Here is a 27521-nt window from a genome sequence, read left to right on the forward strand (position 1 = left end):
CCAAATTCTGTGAGTAGTTCTGTCCTGTTACAAGACTGTGGTGCCTCAGAAAGCTACGCTGTTATTCAAGTATCTAGCTGGTTCTCCGGGCCGGACCACTGCTAGGCCCAGGCTGGGATGGTCCCAGCTACTTTCTGACAAATTATCCTTTCTGTTCCAGGAAGAAGGTAGAATGTAACTACTTGGCTGCTGTGTGTATAACAATGGAAAGCAGTAATAGGGGACGGACTAACGGTGTAGTCTGGGGAGTTAACCTGAAATTTCTCTGAAGAGTTTTATTTTCACACACAGGCATCGTGTTTATTACTACCCTGTAACGGCCCTTGTTACGATGGCTGGAGAACTCCTTAGAAGTTTCCAAAAGCGACTCCTCAGTATGTGCTACTGCTACTTGTAAGAGGCTGTTCACTCCCTGGCAGGGCTGCTGCACGGGGGAACCGCACACAGCCGCCGGGAGACGCGGCGCTGCTGTTTGCAGAGAACAGTAATCGTTAGACTACACTGACGTAAGTGTGTCACTAACGTTGGTGTGAGGAGGTCGCCTTCCCCTGGTGGTCACGGGCCCTAGAACGAAACCGGGTGGCTGACATACCGCTCTACTATACAACTTTTTTTCTTTAATCTTGTTAGAACCTAATGTGTCCCAGAGCTGTATGAGGATTAAAGTGAGACAGCGCTTTAGAAGAGGCTTCAGAGGCTTCGCTCCTGCTTTTGTAACATCAACTTTAGAAGCTGGTCTATAACTGTTAATACTGCTTTGATCAATTATTGTTACAGACTCACTTATATAACACACAAGGGAAAACAAGCTCTGGTCATATGGCTTTTATTTACACTGTATCTATGTTACATTGTTTATTCAGTATAGAAAAAATATGAATACACTCATAGTATTCTCTTGTAATTTAGTAATTCCACATTGTCAAATATTGACTGTTTTCATATTGGGTTTCTCACCCAATTTTAAAAAAAAAAAAAAAAGAATGGACCTGGCAAACAGTTCTCATCCTGTTACAGTAATATGTTACCTTAAAAAAGAAAAAAGAACAAATTTTTAAAAGGCTTGTGATTACACTGCTTTCTGGCTTAAGGAAGTATTTTTTTTTTTTTTTTATTTTACTCGTGAGAGAGACAGAGAGAGGCAGAGACAAAGGCAGAGGGAGAAGCAGGCTCCATGCAGGGAGCCCGACGTGGGACTCAATCCCGGGTCTCCAGGATCAGGCCCTGAGCTAAAGGCGGCGCTAAGCCACCGGGGCTGCCCGTAAGGAAGTATTTTAAAAGCTAAAATTCATTCCTCCCAAGGAAAAGTTTAAGGCAAATATCATAAAACACCTCAGTGATCCAGGAGAGAATATGGTCAGTGCTGAAAGAAAACCAAGGGTAGACCTCATTGCACAGTGGTTCTGTGTATACCGTCTCCCACCTAAAAACCCACAAACACTAAAAGAGAAAGTGACCATATTATTAACATAATTGTACTGAAGAAAAAAATCCACACTTAGAGGTCAGGTTTCTTTTAAAAATCCATGTTGCAAATAGAATCAATGATTTTTTTTTGACATAATACTTTCATTTAAATAGGTCAAACTCACAAATCAATGCTACAAAATACAGTCTTTTCTGTCACTTTTAGTTATAATGTACACTATGTACATAAACATAAGAGTTACCTATCTTAAACGAAATACAAATGAACGGCTTGTTAAAAACCAGAATCGGGACTTATAAACAGTGCAGAAAATGCAAATGCCAAAAATACGATGCCTCCTATGATTGTCACTGTAAGAGAAGAGAAGAAAAAGTGAAATAAGGCAAAATTCCTCTATGAGGGAGCTGTTGCCCACTATTCTAATCTGGTGAACTAACCGTGAAAATAAATCATTAGAAACACCCAAACCCCACTTCTACAGCAGTATACTTCCTATGCCTGACTGGGCAGGAGTAACCCAGTGCTGCTCCAGCGCGGTTTCCAGAAATGACAATTGTGTTAAAACTGAGACCATGCTGACAAGCAACAGTGGAACCCCAACTCCTCTTAAAAAACTCCGTTATTAAAAGGAACGTTCAACAACCTCCAACAAGCAAAGAGATTTTTTTATTGCATTTTTAGAGCCTCCCAGCTACACAGGAGCTTTTCAGGGGAATCTGTAAGTGGTCTCCACCTATGAATCCCAATCTTGTAAGACATACTTTTAAGGCCAAGAAGTTTTATTTCCAACTTGATTTTTTTTACTTAAATATACCGATAGAAAGCGACAATAAATCCAGTAAGGCTTTTAGATGAATTTGTATTTTACCAGCATCTATGTATGTGAAAAACAGTCCATGTTTGCAACGGCAAAGGCAATGACCTAGAACTCCAAGAGGTCACCGTTTGTTGTAGAGACAGAGCGAACTCCAGAAGTAAAAATTTGGAACCAACTCCTCTTTCTCTCATCTCTTAGTAATTCTAAGAGGTAAAACAAATGGTATTTTCTTTGTAATTTAAAAAACAAAAGGGGCACCTGTATGGCTCAAGCATCAGGTAGTGAGGTCAAGCCCCGTGTTGGGCTCCCAGGTGAGTGTGGAGCCTACTTTAAGAAATAGTAAAATTTTAAAAATAAAAATACAAAACCAAAGACTTACCAGTCCTGACAGAGATTTTTTGTGCGATCATTCTTCCTCCGATCACTGCCAATCCAGTGCATAAGCAGTGGCCCACCGTGCCACCCACTGCTACACCATACGGGTCCTAGAAGCAAGTATAACTACCGTTAATTTAAAAGCAGTTGAAGCGTTACCTGAGAACTATTAGCCACTGCAAATGGAGGTCAACAACAACAAAGCCTACCGAGCTCTGAAAACCCAAGTGTGTAATCTATGGAACGTGTTCTAGCTAGGAAGAGCTGAAAGTAGAAGAAAAATGTCTAAGCTCAAAAGCCGTTGGCGCGCTCCACCCACAGGTGGTATTTAGCTCTCAAGGGACAAGTGCTGAGGAGACTCCACCCAGACCTCGCCTCGGGCGTACTCCGCCTCCCTTCACCGCGTCCTCACCCTCCGTGCTTTAACTCTGCGCCAGGGACACAGTAGTCCTCCAGTAAACGCTTGCTACCACAGCAAAGTGGAGGTGCCTCCGGTGGGGAAGACCAGTGAAGGTTTCCCAGAAGAGCAAGCCCTGGGCAGCCCAGGTAGCTCGGTGGTCTGGCGCCGCCTTCAGCCCAGGGCCTGACCTGGAGGCCTGGGACCGAGTCCCATGTCGGGCTCCCTGCATGGAGCCTGCTTCTCCCTCTGCCTGTGTCTCTGCCTCTCTCTCTGTGTGTGTCTCTCATGAATAAATAAAATCTTAAAAAAAAAAAGGCAGGCCTGCAGAACAGGAAGATTTGACTTTGTTGTGTGGGGGAGAGAACACACTAGAAGGCAACAGGCCACCAGTAAGACCTGCGGAATATGTGACCATCTAACAAAACCTGGTAGAGGTCCAGGTCAGCTCGCAAAGGACCCGATCTATCAGCTTAGAATTTAGGCTTACGACACTGGTTGGTTTTTAGCTGGCCAGGCCCAGAAGAGAATGAACTGGAAGGGAAGGGAACAAGATTAAAGGCAAGGTGGTCAACGGGGGAGGCTACTGCCTGGATTGGGGTGGAAGCCTGGAGGCACAGAAAAGTGGGCAGATGTGAGAAACTGAGGTGGTGTAGTTGATGGGCCTTAGTGATGAGTGAGAGCTAGGTGTTAGGGAAGAGAAAGTACAGGCACGACACCCCTAGTTCTGCCCATGGTTCTCTGGGTGAGGATTATACCAACAGGACTTCAGTGGGAGGAGTGAAGCAAGGTTAGCGGGTGTGGACAGGAGTTAAAAGTGGTTCCCCAACAGGTTCAGGAGCCCGTTGAGTTCTGCGGTGAGGAAAGCAGCCGAAGGACCTGAGAAGGCGGCCAAAGGAAAGCAGCCCTAAAGGGGTGGCTGAGGCAGAGGGGCCACTTCGAGGTGGGGTGGGGGGCACCCAGAAGAGAGGCGGAAGTGAGGAAGAGGTGACACTCTTACAAGAGCAAACCCCCCTGCCTGCCTACTGGCCAGCAGCTCCCGGAATTGGGCTGGGAGAAGGGCAGGGCGGAGGTCCCAGCAACCAGGGGCCGGGAGGCGGGGCCCTGAGGGGGAGCCCTGGGGGAGTGGGGTCCTGCTGGGGGGGGGGGGGACACACGCAGCGCCGTCAACCAACTCGGGGCCCTCATTAACCTCTCAAAGGACCCTGTGTTGGAAGCAGGAATGACGTTCAAACTAAAGCCAACGCGCTTCGGCACGGTTTATACAAAAGACTGGCAAGACACGTCAGGACGGCCGGCACTTCTGCCCGCGGGGCTGTGGGGGCACGTGCAGGCCGACGAGGGGCCCTTCACGAGGCACTGCCCCACGCGGGCGGCAGCAGGCCAGACGCCAGGACCTCTGCCATCCGATCAGCACCCTGCACAGCCACCCCACCATCGAAAGGTCCCGTACTTCCAGGTCCCAACCCTGGCAACCCGAAAGCCAGTAAAAAAGGCCAGAAATCAAGAGAGACGTAGGGCACGGCCACCACGGTGGCATTTTCAAGGAAAGTGTTAAAATACAGGGCCCGAGTGAAAACCTGACTTCCATTATTTTCCATACAGCAGTTTCGATGCTTGTCCGACAAAGCAGCCCCCGGCCCAGCCGTCCGGCCCGGCCCTCAACTCTTGTTTGAAACTGGGGCCTGTGTTCAGGAACTTGCTCCTTCACGGCAGGCGTCTCCCGGGGGCTAAGGACTAACTCAGATGGAGCGTGTTATCTGAATCCTACCGCTGGACTGAAAACCGACGCAACCTAACATACAAAAAAGACACAGTTACGGTGTCGGCTACGCTCAAGGAGAGCCGCGAAGTAACCGCAGCACTGCTTTCCGCCACCATCTCCTCGGCTCACCTTCCTGCGTGAGCCATAAGACGCCCCACGGGAAACTAATCTTTCTCAAAAGATTAACATTCTAAAAAAACAACCCACCCCCCCACCCCCCGCAAAGCTCTCCTTTAAATAGGTGACATTTGACAGCCACGAACAAGATACACAAGAAAATGTTCGAAGGGAGAGAGCTCCAGCCTCTAGTCCTTGCCCCCGGTTACCAACTAGCTTGGCTTTGGATAAGATACCCAGTGTCTGCACCTCAGGTTCTGTATCTTTCAAACAAAGGAGAGGACAGAGTGACCGGAAACTTCTAGCTTACTATCCTAGGCCTTAGCATTCCAGGTCTAAGAGGAGCGAAAATGGACATACGGGAACAAGTCAACTGTAACCGCGCTACCCAGAGATAGGCACTGTGACCATCTGAAGTCCTGAGGTTTCTGTTCACCGAGGACTGAGTATTCCCAGGGGTACATAGAAATTGGTAAATAAACGAACTAATTTCTCATGTGCTGGACAGTTGGGCTGTTTAATGTTCCACCAAATGACAGTTTGTAACGTAACCTGTGCAACGCTAAAGTTCTAAGAAAACACACAGAAAACCAAGTCAGGACAACGGCCACAGTATCATTGTGGCAAAACTGAAGGAAGAGAGTCAGGGAGAAGCCCAAAGATGGCAATTCCGCTGGGACGCAGAATGCCATCTGACTGTCGAAACCGGAGATGGGCCATCTTAAAGAGAACCAGGATGTTCAGGTCTAACGTCGTCTGGCATGTGAAGCAGGCCCTCGGCCCAGGGTCCTGTGGAGCAAAGTAACACTGCCGTGCTTAAGCGTCACGGACACAGAAGCAGCTGCTTCTCAAGTATTACCCACCTCTCTAGCTGCCAAAACAATCGTAGTTAGTTGTGAGCGATCACCCCATTCTGCTAAGAACGTTAATGTAAGAGCTTGGACAAAGATGGGGGAGATAAAATGCAGCCATCTTTTCTGAGGTATCGCTGTGCTGGCACCCGTTTCAACATCGCCTGGTCCATTTAAGAGTTTGGTTCGTTGAAACTAAATTAAAAAGAGAGCGAGCGTGACATTAACCCCAGGAAACAAATCAAAATAGTACAAAATCACTTAATCTTTCTTTTAAAAAGGGTTTATATCCTCTGGAATTTGCTCCAAGAAACTAAAATTACATGACCTCACACTTTTCTTTTGAACCACCTCACACAACAACAAGCGCTATGTTCTCGATTCTTCCATTCTTCCGCAACAAATAAATCAGTATTTACTGCTCACTTACTATCCTAAATGCTGCGGGAGAAAACATGTCAAATATAAACTATGGTTCCTGCTTTGCGGGAGCTCCTAATCCCTGACTGAGGAGCCTGATCCCCGGAGGTCAGCATCAGCCCAGTGTCCCTCCCTCCCGGCCACCTCACCCCGGGTCCCATCACAGGCAGCTCTAGGAGGCAAACCCGGCACAAGCTCCTTTTGTGTAGCCCACACCCGTGACACAGAGAGGGTGCACCGCCCACGAGCTCCGGAGTGCTGGCTCTTAGCTGGGTGCTTCTCTGGTCCCAGTATCTAACGCTGCCATGACTTACTTCTTCATCTTTTTTCTTTAACTCCGCTTGAACTTCTTCCAGTTCCTCTTGACCTTCATCTGGACTCATCTTCAAGCCTTCTCGAAGCATTCTAATGCCAAAAATGGCAAATAATGCAGTTGAAACATAGTATGTATACACCCTGGGGATGACTGTGGTGGCATAGCCGAACAAAACTGGAAGAAAATGCAACAGTATGTGCTGTTACTTAGCACATATCGCAAACCAAGCAACAGAACAGTTAACTTTAGAAATCATAATTTAACATTGTTCTCGGGATGCCTTGGTGGCTCAGTCGGTGGAGGGGGAGGCTCTTGATTTCGCCTTGGGTCATGATCTCAGGGTCCTGGGATCAAGCCCTGCATCCCGTTCCATGCTCACTGCAGAGTCTGCTTCAGATTATCTCTCTCCCTCTGCTCCTCCCCAATTCAAGCGCACTCATTCGCTCTAAAATAAATAAATCTTAAAAAAAAAAAAAGGAAAAAAACATTGTTCTGAAGACTCCTCGAAGCTAATCTTTACATAAGAAGCTAGTCTAACACATAATAACCTTAAATAATTCCACTTCTTTCCCTCTACCAATGTTGGAACCTTGGATCAAGCCAGTGGCCTAACACAATGAAACCAATGGTCCAGATGAAGACGGCATGTGTTCCACAGGAAGATAATGAACTCCTCTCCAGACACGTTCAGCCAGGGCCTGGCTTGCCACATGTCATGCCGGGCACAGAACTTCAGGTAGAAAGTTAACTTTGACGCCCTCTAAAGATCCTGAGGTCTTACAACTTGGAAGCTATACCACGTTCATATGTAAGTGATACTTTATCACAAATCTTTAAATTATAAACTTCTATAAGTAAACAATCATGACAAGATTCTCAAATGATAGGTATGACCCAAACTCTGCTCCTATTTTAAGTGTATCTTGTAAAAGAAAATAATTCCTATGCATATATTAAAATAACATTTATGACAGACTCAAACTTACTCTGCTTTAAAATTTATTCAAATTTACTCATTCTAAAAAAAAAATTACTCATTCTTTCCTATCATTAAAAAAAAAGAGGACAAATGTGTAACTCATACAAAAAACTATACTTGGAACCATATCTAGATTCCAAATCCTAACTGTGGAACATAAATTACACTAGTATTATCAGTGCAGTGTTAAAAATTTAAAAGCTATGGAAGGGCCAGAGGATGATTCCACATACATAATAAATGCAACTACTCTTCATTTAACATGCTCTTTTAATAAAATGGACACAGCACTTAAAATCTGCCTGAACATCAAATGTACAACCACATAGGTAAAATGTTCCCAGTTCACTGTATTACAAAATTGAAGTTTTTAAAATCATGGTTAGAAATACATCAAATCTATGCTTATGTATACACGTATGTTTTAATTGCATGTATGAATATGTATATCTGCAAATCTGCATATGCACACACGACACAGACATGTATTTTCTAGCTCTCTCTACTGAAAAGGCCAACGAAGCAAAGACATCTCAGTAACGAGTCCACTCTACACACAGACCTTGGTTTCTAATAGCATTTCCCCCTAAAAGGCTCGTCAGGAAAACGGCTAATTCCAGGGCTCGGCACTCAGGATACAAGATGAACCTGCACTATCTTGTTAGACTGGAAAGTAAGCCAGAGCAAAAATGATGACAGGAGAACGACACAAGGACCAGGAGCCAGCTTGCAAGGGCGCCCTCCAGCCAAATCTGGGACAATTGAAGCAATATAGTTAAGTAACTAAAACCCACTGAAAAAATAAATCGCTCAGTTTATACTGACAATACATAGACCAGCCAATGGGATGGGAAGGAGAGCTCTTATTAGTGCAGCACATCAGGGCCCGTGGGGAACAAGGATGGGGCATGAGACCCCGAGCGCCACTGTGGGGAAGCCACCAAGGGAACGCGGAGATCACATGAGGATCATCCATTCTAAACATGGGGACAGAGTATTTATATTGTCCTAAAGACTCTCCCTAAAGACTGCATATTAGTTGCAGGGAAAGAGACAAAGACCATATACAAGAGAAATCTTGACATCAGTGAGGGACAGATGGACGTCCTATTCTATCAGACGTGACACTCTCAAAGGGACAAACACCTATACAGTATTCTGGTCAAGAATGCACGATGTTAATCTAATCACGAGGTAAGAGCAGACAAACACAAAATGAGGAGTGATCCATTAAAAAGGGCGGGGGTGGGGGGCTGGAATCTTTAAAAAATGTTAACATTGTAAAACACAAGAAAAGGATGCAGAAATTCCAGATTAAGAGACTAAAAAGAACCAGATGTAATACCTGACCTGGACTCGCTTCTCTACGGGAGGGGAAGAGCTGCCAGAGAAGGTGTCAGGTCCACTGACAAAACTAAAACAGGGGGGGCAGCCCAGGTGGCTCGGCGGTTTAGCGCCGCTTTCAGCCCAAGGCCTGATCCTGGAGACCTGGGATTGAGTCCCAGGTCAGGCTCCCTGCATGGAGCCTGCTTCTCCCTCTGCCTGTGTCTCTGCGCCTGCCTCCTCTCTCTCTCTCTCTCTCTCTCTCTCTCTCTCTCTCATGAATAAATAAATAAATAAAATCTTAAAAAAAAAAAACACTAAAACAAGGATGGTAAAGCTCCTATCAAGTGTCCATGTGTGTGTATACATATATGTGTATATGTACATGCATTATGTATCTATAGATACAGCATGTATACACTACATGTATCTATAAACCCATAAATCACTTATGTACATACACGTGCACAATTTTATTTGGATACAGCTGGACAGACAGTTCACAAACACTGAAGCAAGTGAGGTAAAATGTTAACAGTGAATCTAGATAAAAAGTATACAGGTGTTCTTTGCACTATTTTATTTTTGCCACTTTGTAAATGTAAAATATTTTCCATAAAAGGTTTTAAAATTTAAAAATGGAATCTAGCAATCCTAAGTCTCCTAAATTCAGTTTCCCTTCTATCTTCAGATACGGATACTTACAGACACCTCCCATGCCATCTTTTCTGCCTGACACCTCTACAAGGAGCAAAAAACTACGTGGCTTTATAATTTTTCTTCTCCAGGTTACTGTCCCTCTATTTTCTGGAAATGTTTGGAAATGTTGCCTCAGACATCCAAGCACTTTTGCTCTGGGCACAGTGAGATGTTACTTCTCCATAAGTGAGGGCTTTGCAACTGGTCAGAACAGAGCTACAAAGGTACTGGTCCTTCTACATCTTGGCAATGTTGAGATTCCAAGAAAACTCACAAGGGGTGAAGAGAGAGATGTGGGATTCACTGAGAAGCTCAGCGAAAGGACATTAGTGTGAAGGGGGGAAAATGGGATAAAAGTGTGGGGCATATGAATCTTTGGTGACGTGAAATTTTCTCCAGGAGGGACAGAAATCGAACTATAGACACACAGCGTCATAGAAGCCAAGAGAATAAAAAGGTGGAAATGGCCGTGAATGTGGTCTGTGGGGCTCGCTGAAATGAACCTGAAATCTAGAGAGGAAGCCGATCACTGAAGTGATCTTTCCAAAAGTGCCAGAAGCAGACATCAGATTGCAGGTGGAGAAAGAGTGAAATGGGAGAAGGGCAGCGTGGGGGTGAAGGGCAGCGGTAACGAAGCCCAGGGGTACCGAGGGCCAGCATCCCCGCGGGCAGCCGAGCCCTCCACCAGCGAACAGAAGACTCGAGACCCACAAGTGCACGACCTCCACCCTGGGACCAAGCTGCTCCCAGGATGCAAAGACTTCACAGGGGGAGGCGGGTGAAACTTCGGAGAGCAATCTATTTCCTGATGCTGAAGTTGCATAGGTGCTCCTTCCTAAGGGACTCCTCTGCCTGCAAACGTGCTCGACGACGCTAAGGAGTCAAGCAGGCTCCCCTTCCTCACGTCCCTTCTCCGGCTGCCTTCTGCTCCCTTTACAAGGATGCCTTTTACCTGGGCTTTCTGTGGCGCGTTTCCCTCACAGGATGAGCATATACATCCTCGGGCAGCAGAGGCCGTCTAAAAGACCGGTGTCCTCAGTCAAGGCGTCATAAACCAGACGCGGGGCTTCGGGCCTGCCCCGGCTTAGGCAAGTTTCTGCTAAGGTCCTGACATCAGAAATAATGGCATTACGTTCCTTGGAACTGATGGTCACGGCATGAGAAACGGGGTTTTTTGGCGTTGGCAGGAGTGAGTTTTCACTGAGAGATTGGGCCTCTTTTCTCTCCCCAACCAGCGTAAACAAATGCATTTCCCCCAAGACAGAGAGAGCATCAAAGGAAATCCTAAAGCCTGAGGGGTCTTCTTTCATCCTCCAGCCACTCTCAAAGCAGCTGCCCTGCCTAATCCAGCCACCCATCACCCCCTTCAGAGGAATGCCAAAGCAGATGGTTGTCATGGGGACGTATAGGTCATGTTCACCTAAATTCAAAAACCAAGTCAGATGATTTCTGACAGAAAGCCAGCCTGACTCGGAGGATTTACTAGGAGCCTCCTAGAACTGCTGCGGCAATCAGGGAGGGTGGCAGGCATTCTTCCACAAATGGAGTGAGCTAAATCTGCAGCGCCAAGTGCTGCCGAAAATGTACTGAAAAGATGTGATGTGATACGATTTTTAAACAAAAATCCTTTACTGGCAAAAGTACAATGAAATGAACAGTATCCCAATATTCTCAATCAGTTCTAAACAGAGCCAGTTAAACACGGTCCTTCTAAGTAAAGGAGTAACGCGTAAGAACAGTCATTTGATAAATTTCAGAGAAACTTTTTGGTATACTTGATGGCTTCCAATTCTCTGCTTTCAACAAAATCAACAGTATTTCAAATCTTATTTAGCGTTATTAATTTTTCAGCTGGTAAACCATTAAAAAACATTTTTGATGACAGACTAGTATATCATTTTAGCTTAAAACTCAGGAGTCCAATGAACGGAGTATCATAGTTACAACAAAATTCCTTACTATCTACTTATTTATGTGAATAAAACTTCTCCACCTTTACCTCTATTATTAAAAATAAATAAAGATTAGACTGCAGGATCAACCTTACTTCACATGAACTAATGTAAAAAGCACACTTCTGGGGCACGTAGGTGGCTGTCAGTTAAGCATCTGACTCTCCATCTCAGCTCAGTTCTCAACCCCAGGGATAAGTACAAGCCCCACATCGGGCTCCATGCTGGGCATGGAGCCTACTTAAAAATAAATAAAATAAATAAATAAATGAAAAAAAAAAACAAAAAACAGTTCTATCATTTAAGAGATGCACTTCCAAACTTTTAAAAATGTTTCAGGTAGTGTGATGTATTAGCTAAATATATATAAATGTTTTTGGTTTGTGATATATTTTGCTTTTATCAACTGTGTACTATTAATAACCATGACTTAATCTGTAAAAATACTAACATTGGAGACTTAAAGGAAAAATCATCAGTATCTTTTTAAACTCAATTTATAAAGAAAAATAAAATATGGGGCACTTGGGTGGTTCGGTTGATTAAGCATTCCGACTCTTGATTTTGGCTCAGGTCGTGATCTCAGGGTCATGAGATCAAGCCCTGCGTATGGCTCCACAGTCAGCAGGGCTTCTGCTTGAGATTCTCTCTCCCTCTCTCTCCCCTCATACATGCACTCTCTCTCTAAAATAAATAAATCTTTAAAAAAATTTTCAAGTGATATGCATTTTTGTGCTGCAGGTAAATGACAATGTTGAACAAGCTAAATCTGAAGGAACAAAAGCCGTAAAAGATTTTGAAGGAGAAAGTTATCAACTTTAGGGTAAAATTATATGAGGAAAGGAAAGAAAAAGAATTAAAGGGGAAGGCAGCCCAGGTGGCTCAGTGGTTTAAAGCTGCCTTCAGCCCAGGGTGCGATCCTGGAGACCCAGGATTGAGTCCCACATCAGGCTCCCTGCATGGAGCCTGCTTCTCCCTCTGCCTGTGCCTCTGCCTCTCTCTCTCTCTCTCTCTCTCTCTCTCTCTCTCTCTCCAATTAAAGGGGAAGAAAGAACAATGTCAATGCCCAAATGTTAAGGAAGAGTTTATTCAGGTATTTTTAAAGGAACAAAGGTGACAGTGGTTATCAAATTGCTAAAGGTATTTAGATCCCCCCTGATATATTTTAAAAGACTACCTTAACAGTTCTATTTAACACGATATGCCAAAAATTAGATCTCTGCGACTCCTTAAACTATGGTAAAAAAAAGTTTTTAATACCTTCCACGTGAAAGAGGGTACACAGTTTTTCCAAAGGGTTCTGGAAACCCAAGGAGAAGGTGGGCAGACCACGGCTCCGGCCTATTTCCGGCAGCGCCAGGGAGAAAGCACCCAGCAGCAGCCCCAGTGGCAGGTGGGCGAGGGCGGGCAGGGCGGGCACTCAGTCGGCCCTCAGCTGCGGAAAAGGAACCCATAACTTCGGGGAGCGGTGAGGACCCAGAGCACCAGGTTCTGAGGTGGGGACCGGCAGAAAGGCCAGCTTTCCAGTTCCCCTCAAAGCCAAAAGCTTCAAAAACAAAATTCTCTGGTATCATTCAAACTCATTCTAAACACAGGACTTCACCAACAACTCGCTCCACTCTTCCTATTTCCTCTATCAAAATGTACTTTTGAAGAAAAAGTTGTTTATTAGAAAATATGAATAAAGCTAAAATGAACTCCTAAAATGTGAAAAGTAGTCAAGTTATTTTAATCAGTAAAATATTTATTTATGACAGATTTAAAACGACGTAAACTTTAATAGGCGTCCAAGCAGCCATTAGGAGAACCTGTGCCATACTTGAAGGAGCAGCTTCCGTGAGAGGCCTGCAAGGTCTGAGAGGTGGAGGGGGTAGGACTGAGCACCTGACACACAGGCCACAGTCCCATGGGCGAGGCAGGCATTCTTAACATGCCCATTCCACAGACGGGGACGTGAGGCTCACAGGTGAAGGAACTTACCAGTAGGCCACTACACAGCAGTCAGGTTCCAACCCAAGTCTGACTCTCAGGGGCAAGGTCACGGTTTTCCACCCAGCTCGGTGGCTTGGGGTGGCTTCTGAACCAGAGACTCAACCATGCTTCACTATTTAGTGTTAAGTTTACTTTCTCATGGTCTAATTCTTTGAAAAACTGAAGCCCATGCAAGAGTAACACAAACTGGAAATCTAAGAACAATTCATCCCTTTACTAGAATGGGTAAGAATAGCTTAATCAAACACAACAAACCTAAAGTGACTCCTCAGTTCCTGATTACCAAATGTCCTTCGACAGTTCTTGTGTTCCAACATGTCCTTGAAATGTCCTTCGATCCGCAATCCTCTGTTGTGACTTGAGTCCTATTTCTAGGATATAATCAGCTATAAGCTTATCTGGACTGAAAAGAAAAAAGCCAGGGTACACACAGCCAAAGCCAGGATAAAAAAAACTTGTGAATAAATGAGGAGTGCAGACCTTGGCTGTGAAACACTGAAAAAGTCAATTTTAAAAGTACCACATGGTTTTTAGTAATTTATGTAACTGACACCATTTTCTCTTGACTAAATTCTGGAATGCTGTCAACCCAAGTGCACCTAACCAGCTGAATGAGTCAATGACTCAATGCCCTGCACCATGCTTTCTCCTTAATTCAATAATGTCATTAAGAGGAAAAAACACACTCACCTGATAAGCACGTCATTAGGCCCAAGGCAAGCATGGCCCCAGCCAACACAGTCAGACGGTTGTAGCGCATTGCCATGATGGCTGCTATAAAAAATGTCTTATCACCCAGTTCAGATACAATGATAACTGATATAGCAGCAACAAATGCATGGATAAATCCCAAATTCGTTTGGGTAGCTGGATCTTCTTTATTGCTATGAACCGGGGCAGCTGGTGTAAATCCTTTCTGAAATAAAAAAACATACATATGTATCAGCTAGTTTTGGGGAAAAAATCATTACTTAAAATTCTTTTATTTTTGAATGTGAATTAAAGTCTTTCTGTTGTGGTCACTGGACTGACTTACTGTCTAAGGATTCTTGAAAGCCATTTGTAATGACCCAAACCTCCAACCGATGGATGCTACAAGGCAGGTCCAAGTATAATTCTACAAAATAATTTTTTAAAAAGAAATAGAGACCAGCAATAGCCACATATTGAAACTACCTTATTTTCTGCATATTTGTGATTTGAGATTCTTAGATACATCTCATTCAAATTTTTATTTGTACCTTGAGTGGAGGAGAGCCAGGTACATTTATCAAACGTTCAACTAACAGAAACCTGAGAGAAATCCCTTTAACATTTTATAGGACAAAACAGAATCCAGAAAGCTCTCAACAGGCTAGAGCAAGAAATGGCTCTGGCTAAGATGAGGTTTAGTACATATGAGGATATAAAAATATATAAAGAATTTATACCACACCAAGAAACCTCAATAATCTGATTAAAAATGGGCAGAGGATCTGAACAGTTATCCAAATAGCCAACAGACACATGGAAATATGCTCCACATCACTAATCATCAGGGAAATGCAAATTAAAACCATAATGAGGGATCCCTGGGTGGCGCAGCGGTTTGGCGCCTGCCTTTGGCTCAGGGCGCGATCCTGGAGACCCGGGATCGAATCCCACATCGGGCTCCCGGTGCATGGAGCCTGCTTCTCCCTCTGCCTATGTCTCTGCCTCTCTCTCTCTCTGCGTGACTATCATAAATTAAAAAAAAAAAAAAAAAACCATAATGAGGTATATCACCTTAAATCTGTCAGGATGGCTAGAATCAAAAAGATAAGAGACAACAAGTGTTGGTGAGGATGTGGAGAAAAAGAAACCCTCGTGAACCTGGTGGGAATGCAAACTGGTACAACCACTGTGGAAAACCGCATGGCGGTTCCTCAAAAACTTAAAAATAGAACTACCCTATGATCCAGTAATGCCACTACTGGGTATTTACCCAAAGAAAACAAAAACACTAATTAGAAAAGATATATGCACTCCTATGTTTATTGCACCATTATTTATAATAGCCAAATCGGGAAGCAACCTGAGTATCCATCAATAGAAGGATGGATAAAGATATAACATAGTGTGTATGCACACACACGCGCGTGCACACGCATGCACACACTGGAATATTACTCAACCATAGAAAAGATGTGATTTTTGCCATGTGCAACAACACGGATGGACCGAGAGGCTATTATGCTAAGTGAAATCAGAAAAAGACAATTACGGATGGTTTCACTCGTATGTGAAATCTAAAATAACAAAACAAATGAATAAACAAAGAGATAAAGGCAGAGCAAGCTCAGAATTACAGAGAACTGATGGCTGCCAGAGCGATGTGGGTAAGGTGATGGGCAAAATGGGTGAAGGGGAGTGGGAGCTACAGGCTTCCAGTTCTGGAATAAATCACGGGGATGAAAGCACAGCGCAGGGAATGCAGTCAGTGGGACTGTAGGCGTGCAGTGACAGCAGTAGCCACACTCCAGAGGGAGCAGAACGGAGAGAGTTGTCGCATCACCACGCTGTACACCTGAAACTCATGTAAGAATGTTTATTTTAACATTTTTAAGGGATTGCAAAAAAAAGAAAGAGGGACTGGAATGGGGAGGGATGAAAGAAGGAAGGGAAAATTATGCAACAGAGACCTTAAAAACCTAAAATACTATCTGGTCCATCAAAAAAAAACCCAGCTTGCCAACACGGTTCTAAAACAATCAAATTAGGGACTAGGAAGGACTGGGGCTCACCTTCCATGCCTGCAGAAGTCAGTCAGTCTGCCGGTCTGCATCTCTGCTGGGGAGCAAAGAGGGAGAACGAAACGAAACAGCCACAGGAGGAGGCTTAGGAGGCCAGTTTCAGTTTACCGCAGAGAAAAGATTTCTGCCCCAGGGGAGAGAGCCCGGGGAGGCTGAACTGGATGGCTGGTGAAGCTGCAAGCTCCCTCCTCACAGCAGAGTGTTCCAGAGACCCTCCTCACACAGGGAGTGCACGATGTCTGCAACTGGGCCACTTTGTCTCTCAGGGGTCTTTCGGTCATGTCCAGGGACACTTTGGTTGTCACAGCTCAAGGGGAACTACTGGCATGTGGCAGGTGGAAGCCACAGATGCTGCTATGGATGGGACATAATGCACAGGACAACCCCCAACCCCCACAACAAAAATGATCTCTCCAACATGTCAGTAGTTCCCAGGCTGAGAAACTGTGGACTAGATAAATCCCTTCTAAACATCTCCAATCCTAACAGCCCATCTGTAATTAATTTTTAAAGTCTATGAATCTCTACAAACCTAAGACATAAAAAAAGAGAAAAAAAAAAAACCACCCCAAGAACACATGTGATATTTGATAGGGTAAAAAAATAACTTTTGGGGTGCCTGGGGGGCTCAGTCATGATCTTGGTTGGGGTCCTGGGATGGAATCCTGCATCAGGCTCTCTGTTCAGCAGGGAGCCTGCTTCTTCTCCCTCTGCCTGCTGATCCCCCATTTGTGCGCTGTCAAATAAATAAATAAAATCATAAAAAAAAAGAAAAAGAAAAAACAGAAATGCTTACTTCTAAAAACACAACAGTGATCAAAACTACATATTCCTGTGGCTTTATAATTCGCAGCCATAAAACCCCAGCCACATTACTTAGCCTCTCTGTTTTTCTGTGAAATAAGGACAAAATAAAACTTGCCTTATGAGGACAATAAAACAAAAAACTACATATTCTTAAGAACTTGCTATATACAGAACACAGGAAAACCGACTTGCAACTTTTATTATACATAAGGCTGATCTGGAATATCCAAAAAGATAGTGTTAAAACACCAACCACCGTTGTGACAAGAACTTAAAGCTAAAGCCACCAAGTATTACAGAGATCAATTTAAAACTTAAAATGCTAATAACAGAGCCAGGAAACGATCAGCCTCTATTCATTTGCTGTCAAATGCCTAAGTGCTCACTGCGCAGGAGCAGGAGCATCTCCTTTTTTTCTAACTCACCTTCAGGGTGACCTGCAGTTTAATACGTGGCTCTGGTATCAGGCTGCCTGGACCCGAGCCAAGGCATTACCAGTTACCGGTTGCCCTGGGGCCCGGAAGTTTACCTCCCTGTGACTCAAGCTGCCCGGTAAGAGTAGTAGCTCCACAGACACGGTCACCGTGAAGATTAAATGGCAACTACATATAAAGCTGTGAGGGTGATGCCTAGCACACCGGGAGCACTCGGTTATAAAGAGTTACCATAGCACACCACAACACGACCAGTTTAATCTTTGTAAAAGTAAGTTTGTCATGTTAACTCACTGATTAACAACGAGCCTCAGATTCCATATTGAAGGATGAGCCAGAGCAGTGCTGTCCAGTAAAAAATAATGCAGGCCACGTAATTTAAATTCTCTGTTGCCCCATTTTAAAAAGTAAAAGCAGACGAAATTATTTTTAATAATATCTTATTTGACCTGATACATCCAAAATACTACTCTGGAAACACAGCGGTTTTTTCACACTGGCATCTGTCTACTTAACACACACATCTCATGCACATCTCCATTTGGACTAGACACATTTCAAGTGCCTAAGAAGCACCACATGGCTCAGGGCTATAGTTCTGAGCAGTGCAACATAAGGGCCTGGGGAGCTCTTGGTAACCACAAGCCTTCAATCATGCAGTCCTACTGCCCCTTCCTACCACCTTTTCATTATTTACCTTGATTGCTCAAGTTCCAACTTACACAGAACCTCAGAAGCAAGGCCTACCCCAATGACTCCAGTCCAATGATCCTACTATCTTCAAGTGAAAGTGAATGCATACCAGTCATGGCAGATACATGACTGAAACAAAGTTTAAGGTAGGAACACTCAAGGATTTAACCTTTTTGTATTAGTAACATCTATAACTGTAATATTATCATCTGTAATAATAAAAGACAACTAAATGTCCATCAACAGGGAACTGGTTACACAGATGGTCGCTCCATGTCTCAGAATGTATTTTAAAAGGTAAGTAAAAATTACGTTTTATTTATGCCAATGAAGAAAAGTCAGTAAGGTATTTTTAAATTGGAAAAAAAGCACATATTATGCATATAGGAGGTAGGTATATAGTTTACTACAGTTGTTAATGCATGCCAAATCTTAGCCCTGTGTGTTTACAGGGAAGAAACCACAATGACTAGAACAGGGGTCCACAAACTTTTTCTTAAAGCATAAATATTTAGCCTCATGGGCCACATGGTCTCTTCAAATAACTACCCAACTCATATGCTATAGCTTGAGTACAGCCACAGATAATACTTTAATGAATGGGCATGGCTCTGTACTAATAAAAGACTTTATTTATAAAAACAAAGAGCCAGCAGTAAAATGCAGTTTGCTGACCCCTGAACTAGAATATAGGAGGAAGAAGAGACATACTTTTTCACTCTACATTCTCTGTACTTCTCATGCACACGACAGACACCTGTTGTCCACTGCTTCAAAAATTTCTTGATCCAATCTCTTGCTCTGCTTATGGAGAACTAATTCCTTGAAGGATATAACTGGCCACACAGGCAGGTCCAACCAGAAAGTAAGGGCTCTGTACTTACTCACTACGTGGAAGTATGGAGGAATTAACAACCTGTGGGGCAACCTTTGGCCCACAGGGGTGTAGCGGGGGGTGACCCTGAAATTCATTTCATCAGCCTCCCTGAAGCCACAGCAGGATTTGGTACCAGTCACTCACAGAGTGACTAACTTCAAGATGCATCGGGGTATGTGCCCTTAGCTCATTCCCAGGACTATTTGAAAGGTTACAGGCATGCTCAGAGAACAGGGAGTAAACCTTCAGATGAATGGCTGGGGTAAGATGAGAAAGATAAATTGAACGCAGACTGAAAATCCTGTGTTTAGTTAGACCAGCTCAGAGGCAAGCAAGAAGCCCTTAAAGTTTCTGAGAAGCCACAAATATGACTAATAGATCAGGGTAGAAAGTAGAGAAGGCCACCCACTGGACCGATTAATGAGGAGGGCGGCTGCATTAAGTAAGACCAATGTTGAAGACAATTTAAAGAAGGGAAAACTGCACAGGATGGAAAGGAAAGATTATCAAGAGGACTTTAAAAAGCTGAGGAGGGGGATGCAGGGATCAAAGATGATAGTAAGGTTTTCTGCTGAGTTTACTGAGAGAATTATTTATATTCCTACAAAGTATGTGGGCAAGAGGAAAAAAGATAAGGTTCCAGACAGTTCACTGTGAGGCCGTAAAAAGCATTTCAAGTGAAGGTTTCCAAGAGGCCATCAGCCAGATGCTCTGCAAGTAGATGAGATTTTCAAAGGAAAGGGGGATGGGATTAAGTGGAAAAAGAATAAGCCCTAGAGAAGGTCTTTACCTAGGGAAGGGGGACATAGGGGATAAACAGAACACAACCCATCGTGGATATTCAGAGTGCCAGGCAGGACAGCACCGCAGATGGTCAAGTCAGGGAAGGCACCATTCGCTGAGCTACTAACTAGCCGCCAAGTATACTTTTACGTATACGGTTTACCCTGCTACTCAACAACCTGAGAGCTGTTATCTCCACTTAACAGAAGAGGAGAGGTGTAAGCTTACTAAGACAGAGGGTCATCCAGCCAAGATGGGGTAGGGTTCTTAAAGGAGGGTGAACAGTGTGAAATGAGATCTGAAAAAGACCCCAGGGCGTAGCGAGTAGGTAGGTTGTAGGAATCCTTCAAACCCAGAATTTCAATGAAAAGATAGGGACTGAAGCCAGACACTGGAAGACTAAACTGAAGTGAAAGAGCAGCTCCTTCCCTAGTTAGAAATCTGGTCTATAAAACTGAAGAATAGGAACAAATACAGTCAAGTAGTTAAATTAATGGTCTTTTTCCCATCTTTCCCAAAAAGGAGAAGTCTAAGTCTACGGGCATGTGTCAGCAGACAGAAAGCGAGTATTGAATAAAGACCCTGAGGAGGGGGGAAGTAGTGGAGGTGGGAAGAGGACAGGCACAGGGTCACAGGGGAGACGCACAGAGAGGATGGCGGTCACGTCCCACGTGTGGAGAAAGTCAGAAAGTGTAGATGTCACAGGCAGGCCACGGGCAGGGGCTAGAAAGTCCAGTATCCCACCATCCAGCGACACAGTGTTATCAGTCATGAAACACCAGTGCTCCTTCGTGCAAATACCACCATTTCAGTATTTTAATTTGAAATGGTGGGTTTCAGGTACAAAGTATTTACATCTTGAGAGCAGGGCTCATTTAAAGAAAAAAAAAATTGCTGAATAAAACATCTTTACTCATAAAATTAGTTCCAAATTGAAAAATGGTGGAGGGGAAAAGTCCCTCATTTTAGAAAGTATTCCTCTGGGCTTTCATGATCTTCAGGAGAAGGATGAAAATGCCAACAAGGCAAACAAGAGCCCTAGAGTTCAGATGGGCACCTGGCGGCAGTGACCTGAATGACACCTGCGTGGGAATCCCAGCCAGGCAGCCGCCACGAGCCAGAGAAGATGCAGATGCTCCTGCAAAACAGGAGCTACGGCCAGCTACCCGGAAAAGGACAGGTCTCCCTGCAAGAAAACAGCAATAAAGCCGCTCAACAAGTCATCATACAAGAGGTGAAATTACTTGGAGATAAAGGAATCTAGAGGAAAATGCTTAGAGTTAGCTTTGAACTGTCCCCTCCCCATTACTTTACCTTTCCCACAAGGTGGGAAATGTGCATAAAAATATATGTGTGACTGACACCACGGATAAACCCGGTTTTAAGAGACTGGAAGGGTTCCCTGGGTGGTCCAGTCAGTTAAGCAACTGACTCTTGATTTCGGCTCAGGTGATGGTCTCAGGGTCCCAAGATCCACCCTGTGTCTGGCTCCAGGCTCAGCAGGGAATCTGCTTGAAATGCTCTCTCTCCCTCTCCCTCTGCCTCTTCCCTTGCCCGCACAGTCTCTCTAAATAAAATCTTTAAGAAAATAAAAAATAAGAGACTATTAAAAGATAAGATTGTATTTTATTATAAATTTGTCTTTTTATTTGTAAAAATAAAAGTCTTTTTATTTGTAAATGGTTAGCAAATGTAAATTTGCTAGTATTTTATTTTCTATTATGAGTTCATATTAGAATACTATATATTTAAAAGATTTTTATAAATACATCTTGTTTTAATAAGTTTAACTTTATTTTTATAAATGATACTGTGTTGTAATGTATTCATAAATAGAGACTTGAAATGTACTCAATGTATTTAGCCTCACCGATTTTTTTTTTTAATTTCTTTGATGGGAGAATACCACCAAATAAACTCAGTAATCATAATCACTTCATTCTGACACAGCAATCATGAGTAAGACAGGAATCACCGAAGAACCTCTCTCTCTTTGCTCCTTTTAAAAGGGCTAGAATTGCAAGGCCGGGCTGGATGGAGCAGGAGTGCAACCTCATGAAAATGGAAAAAAAGTTTAAAATACTGCACGGAAGGCCTTCTCACAGTTCAAAGATAATAAATAAAAGAAATGCCAAGAAACAGTAAAGCAGAAGTAAAATAACAAGAATTTGTATTGGGTGAGGTAATAGGCTTTTGTGGCTTTATCAACCATGCTATGCAACCAGAGCAGTTCTTTGGACTTCCAGAATATGCAGCAAATTATAAACCACTTTTATTAAATCTGTCTGATCTCCCCCAACTAAATGGACTTATTGCTTCTTGTATTACATGCTCCGCTCAGGGAAGGAATAAGAAAAAAAAAAAAAGTCACTAGAAGCATAAACTGCATAAATGAAAGGATCCAAGCGGTCAACAACTACTCTTTCCATGGGTTTGTACACTGGGGTTTATTGGTAATTTATTTGTAACTCAAAGTAGAGCGTGAACTCCCCCAACTTCCTTTTACCTGATTATAGGAAAACAAACCAACCCAGTGTAGAAAGCCCTGTCAGAAGTTCAGTTGTCTTGCTTCAAAGCACCCTGAAATATAACATTTTGCATCTTACACGTGAATGTCTACCAGGATGGTGAAGGAGAGACTCTTCCCTCTCCATTTTCAGAAGTCCACTCTCACACAGTGGCATGAGAAAAGTAAATTTAAATATCCTACCCTTTAATAAGATCTACTGGATGCAGCTGCAAAGCAAATCGGTTGCAACATCCAGATATCCAGCAATGTTCAGCCCTTGCTTATCCAGTTATTAAACTGAACTCTGACCATATCTTACCTCTACCAACTCAATAAAAAAAGCAAAGCAAACTTATATTACATGGTTTAGAAAACATGAAAGAAAAATCTCTTCCACCATGCTATAGTACTGCAGAGAAAAAAACCAGAACTGTATCAAAATGTTAGGTGAAAATATAATTAAAACAAGAGACTTAGATTCTACGACAATATAGAATAATTTAGAATAAATTACTCTTAAAAGAACCACCAGCTGACCCTTGAACAGTGAAGGGTTAGGTGCATGGAGCCCCTGCACAGTGGTTAAACTGCATAGGACTTTGGGGTCCCCCAAAACTTAACTATTAATAGCCTACTGCTGACAGGAAGGCTTATTGATAACATACACAGATATTGAGCAACATATTTTGTCTTATATGTACCACATACTGTGTTCTCATAATAAAATAAGCTAGCAAAAAGAAAATGGTAAAATCATAAAGAAAACACATTTACAGTACTTCGCTGAAAAAAAAAAATCCACGTATAAGTGGACCCATGCACTTCAAACCCATTGTACAAGGGTCAACTGCATTTCAAAATATCAAAGACAAAAATCATATTATACTGTGCCTGTCCCTTCCTGTCCCATCTCCAGTTTTACAGGCAAGGATCCTTAAGACCACCTAAATACAGTCACTACACACTGCTGCCTTTATTTTACAAGGCTAGACCTTTTTCCTGTCTAGGAGGGTATTATTAATAACCACACCTACCACTATTTATATCTCAAAAATCACTATAGGACTAAAACTCTGATGAAAGGCCTGGAATGTTACATTCAAAATCTCTCTCTCACTCACAGAGTTACTTAACCCACAGTAACTGCGATTGAAAATTGAGTTAATGATAGATAATGAGTTTAAATGACAGAGGGCCAGAAGATAAACACTAAGAATACATTTCACGAATCAGCATTTCAGTTCAACTTCAGAAGTGGAAATAGCTAGAGGGGCAGCTGAGCCCAGGAGCGACAGGCGAGAGAGAAATTACCACGAAGTTTTAGGGAAGTCTTCAGAGAGGAGGGATCTGCTGGTTCTTGAAAGATGGGTGTGCTGCCTCTCTCTCTCTGTCTCTCATGAATAAACAAATGAAATCTTAAAAAAAAAAAAAATTAAAAAAAAAAAAAGGGCAGCCCTGGTGGCTTAGAGGTTTGGCGCCGCCTTCGGCCCAGGGCATAACCCTGGAGACCCAGGATCGAGTCCCACATTGGGCTCCCTGCATGGAGCCTGCTTCTCCCTCTGCCTGTGTCTCTGCCTCTCTCTCTGTGCGTCTCTCATGAATAAATATTAAAAAAAAAAGAAAAAAGAAAAAAGAAAAGAAAGATGGGTGCGGTTCTGACCCGTGGGCCCCAAGCCCACCAAAGCCTTTTTAGGGAGGCTGTCTGCTGGGGAGACTAGCCGCAGGGCACATGGCACCTCTCCAGTCCGAGTGGTTTGGATATTGCGTATGAGCAAGGGAGTGGCGTCTAAAAAGCCTGGAGGCTGACTTGGGGCCAAATCGGGAAGAAATCTCAACATCCTGCGAGAGGATGGGCTCAAGGCAGTAGGCCGGGGCACCCCCCTGAGGATTTCCGAGAAGTAAAACAGATTTCAATTTCAGAAGCATGAGTCAGGTGGCGACGGTCTACCTGCAGCCTGGGCGGGAGTGGAGGCCTGGGGGGCGGGGAGGCTGGGCGCCAAACCTCTCCCACCGAGGCCTCCATTCAGGGTCCTCCCTGGAAAGGAGGGGACAGCTTCCCCGGTACCCGCAAGGCATGCGAAGACGCCCGCCGGGGTTCCGCGTTCGAGTGACGGAGCGACTCTGTGCACCTAACTCAGGACGTCGTCAGACCGAGAGCGCAGGGGGCGCGCCCGACCCGGCTCCGGCATCCCACCCGCCGCGGCGCTCAGCCCTCCCGCGAGCCGGAGCACGCTCTTGAGTGAGAGTCACGCCTCGCGACCCGGGCACGTGTGGCCCACGCACGGGCCCGCAAAGCCGCACGCGGGGAAGCGGTGAGCGAGGGGCGAGCGGGCCCAGCCACGCCACGCCCGACGCTGCTGTCCGCGGGGAACACGGGGCGCCGCCCACTGTCCTCGGTTAAAACGTGGTCCCCGGCAGCTGCGTCGGCCGCTCCCCGGGGCGCGTCCGCGGCATCCCGGCGCCCCCCCTCCCCCCCCGGGGAAGCGCCCTCCGCCGCCGCCCCCGGCCCCCGGCCCGTCCTGCTCACCTCGGCCCGGGCGGGCTCGGGGCCCTGCGCCGCCGCGGGCTGCGGCTGCAGCTGCTGGGCGGGCGCCGGCGGTTCCTTGTTCCGGTGGTTGAGGTCTCCGTCGGGGGCTGCGCGGCCGCCGCTCGGGGCCCAGAGCAGCGCGAGCAGCAGGAGCAGAGGCAGCCGCGCCGCAGATGCGCGGCCACTCCCCCGGGCCGCCGCCGCCGCCGCCGCCGCCGCCGCCATCCCGCCGGCCGCCACCGCCACGCACCGGCGCCGCAGGAGGAAGTGCGGGCGCCGGAGCCGCCGCCGCCGTGCGCCCCTCACGCGTCGCCGCCGCCGCTTAGCGAGCAGCCGGCAGCATGCGGGAAGCGGCGAGGCCCGGCGAGAGGCTCAGCGCAGGCCGGCGTCCGCGCGGCCCTCCCCCGCTCCCGCGGCGCGGCCTCAGGACTCCGCCAACTGTCTGGGCGCCGCCCGGCCCCGGTCCTCGGGGCCCCGCCCCTGCCCGTGACGGCCTCCCATTGGCCCGGCGTCCGCCGCGGCGTCGTGACGTCACCGGGCAGGTTGAGGTGCGGCCCGCGCCCTGCTCCCATTGGGCCCCGCGCGCCCGGGAGGCCCCGGCCGCGTGACGCTCCGCGCCTCGCCGCCCCCTCGCGCCCCACGCGGGGCCTCCCTCCGCGGCGTCCGCGCGGCCCGGCTGCCCGCGGCGGGTCCCAGGGGGCCGGCCCGTCGGCGCGGCCGGGCTACGTGGCGCTCGCGGCGGGCACCGCCACACCTGGCCGCGTCCGCCCTGCCGGCCGGCCGACCGCGCTGTGCCTACGGGGCCGGCCGCGGCGAGCGCGCCTCTGCAGCGGGCCGGGAGGGCACGGCCGGAAACCCGCCAGGCTGGCTTTACGCCCCGTTTGTCCGCCCACGAGGTATCCGCAGGCCGGAAGCCCTCGGCAGCCTTTCCATCGGGGAGGCTTCGTACAGCGCCGGTCCTCGGCCGCTCCCGGGCGTGTCTGGCCCTTGCAGCCGGCTGCCCAGGGCGCCCGCGGCTCAGGATAAGCCTCCAGCGTGCTTTACGCTCAGGTCCTGACCCCAGGGCCCTGAGATCCAGCCTCGCGTGACGCTCCACGCTGCGTGGGGGCCTCTCTCTGCTCCCTTCGCCCCCGCCCGCCCTGCCCCCTCCCCAGCTCGCTCGCTCCCTCTCCCTCCCTCCCTCTCTCTCTCTCTCTCTCTCTCTCTCTCTAAAAATAATCTTAAAAACAAAAGAAAGAAAATTGAATGTTCAGGACTTTTGAAAGATGGGCATTGCGGCGGGCAAGAGCAGAAAACAGGAAAGGATGATCATTGGTTGGGCTTCAAAGGAGTTGTACATCTTCTATAAAAAAAAAAAAAAAAAAAAGCAGTTGAGCTATTGAGTTACCAGAACTCCGACTAAGAGAAGTGCTAATCGCATGCCAAGCAGTATCTATTTAGCATATATATATGCACGTACAGTGATTCAAGCCGTACTTTGTGAAGAGCGATGGAAGTTCTCTCTTGAATAGTGGGACGAGAAATGAATCCACCAAAACAATCTGTGGCAAAACGAGCAAACCTACTTTGAGTTCCCTGAAGATACTACTTTGTGTTGTCAGGTGGTAAAGCTGCGGTGGGTGCTGCTCCTCCCGTCTGTAATTACCTTCCTCCATTCCACTACTGTAAACTCCTACTCCTGTTTCTAAAACCTGCTCAGGCCTGACCTCTCAGAAGTCTTCCTCCAACAGCCTCTTAGAGAATTCGTTCCCCCTGGCTTCCCGCTACTACATAGCTCATGTGTGCCTCGCTTGTTGTAGAAGCAGCCAGGATGCCTCCTCCACGGTTTGGGGTACAAATGTTGTGCCTCCCACTTCATCCCTAGCGTGCAGATGCTTGAGCCCTGACAAACCAGTCATAGGTAGCCCAGAAGTCCAAACTATCCGGCCTCTAACATCCTCTCCTTCTCTGTGCTTGAGAGGTACCCCAAAGGGAGTCTAGTGACTCAGCCTGATGGCTGAAGTGGAAGGGTAAATAAAGGTGGCAAAATTAGCCATGTGTCCCTGATTACTGGAAAGTGCTGGGCTTATTTTCTGGGGTGGGCCACCCACCCTCCAGAACTCTTAACAGGAAGTGCTCCTGGCCAAATTCCCATTGAGCCAAGGCAATGAAGTTAATGGATTATGCCAAGGCACTGGCTGTTGCATGTGAGGTGGCTCAGGGCTAAGGCAGCAAAGCTGTTTAGCAGAAGTAAAGTAAAGCAAACAGACAAAGCCTTGTCCCGACAGTAGGGTCAGTGCCGTGTCAGAACTGGGCCTGAGTAGGGGCCCCTGCAGCCTGTCCCAGTGTCACCTTGATCCCATAGGACCTAAGGCTCTACAGTTAGGCCCCAGGTGTCAGATTCCAAAGTAATGACTTCTTTGCCCCATCAGCCCTGGCTTCACCGCTCTGAGAATTTAAAGCCATCGTTATTCTAACCTCACTGATGACAATCTCCCTTTAAAAAAAAAAAAAAAAAGGTCTAAAAAATAGATTTCCTGGTACATTTCTTGGCAAACACTGGAGCTACTTACTTGACCCCTATCCAGTAAGGATGTGAGAGGCTTAACAATTCCAAGATGTTTTTTGTATTTTGGGTTTTTTTTTTTTTTTTTTTTTTTTTGGCCTCAGCCTATATAGACAGAGTCTCACTACAGTGAATCACTGACA

The 27521-nt window shown here is 45.9% G+C and overlaps 1 protein-coding gene across 1 annotated transcript; it reads right to left on the reverse strand.

Moving 5' to 3' along the window:
- Nucleotides 1-809: 809 nt before the first annotated feature.
- Nucleotides 810-25277, reverse strand: TMEM165 (transmembrane protein 165). Its single transcript, XM_055341274.1, has 6 exons — nt 24834-25277; nt 14123-14348; nt 6486-6661; nt 5764-5946; nt 2626-2731; nt 810-1779 (listed from the first exon to the last, which is right to left on the reverse strand). Exons 1-6 carry the CDS (start codon nt 25056-25058, stop codon nt 1703-1705), a joined length of 993 nt encoding a protein of 330 aa, XP_055197249.1. The 5' UTR covers nt 25059-25277; the 3' UTR covers nt 810-1702.
- Between the last annotated feature and the right edge of the window lie 2244 nt (nt 25278-27521).

This window comes from Nyctereutes procyonoides, unplaced genomic scaffold, assembly GCF_905146905.1.
Source record: "Nyctereutes procyonoides isolate TBG_1078 unplaced genomic scaffold, NYPRO_anot_genome, whole genome shotgun sequence".
Classification (NCBI taxonomy): Eukaryota; Metazoa; Chordata; class Mammalia; order Carnivora; family Canidae; genus Nyctereutes; species Nyctereutes procyonoides.

Bases quoted from the DNA above. Each gene is read 5' to 3' on its own strand.
- TMEM165 (XM_055341274.1), bottom strand. From the start codon at position 25,058: ATGGCGGCGGCGGCGGCGGCGGCGGCGGCGGCCCGGGGGAGTGGCCGC. The intron at 14,349-24,833 runs GTGAGCAGGACG...TTTTTATTTCAG, and splicing joins CCGAGCCCGCCCGGGCCGAG to AAAGGATTTACACCAGCTGC. The intron at 1,780-2,625 runs GTAAGTCTTTGG...CTTCTCTTACAG, and splicing joins AAAAATCTCTGTCAGGACTG to TGACAATCATAGGAGGCATC.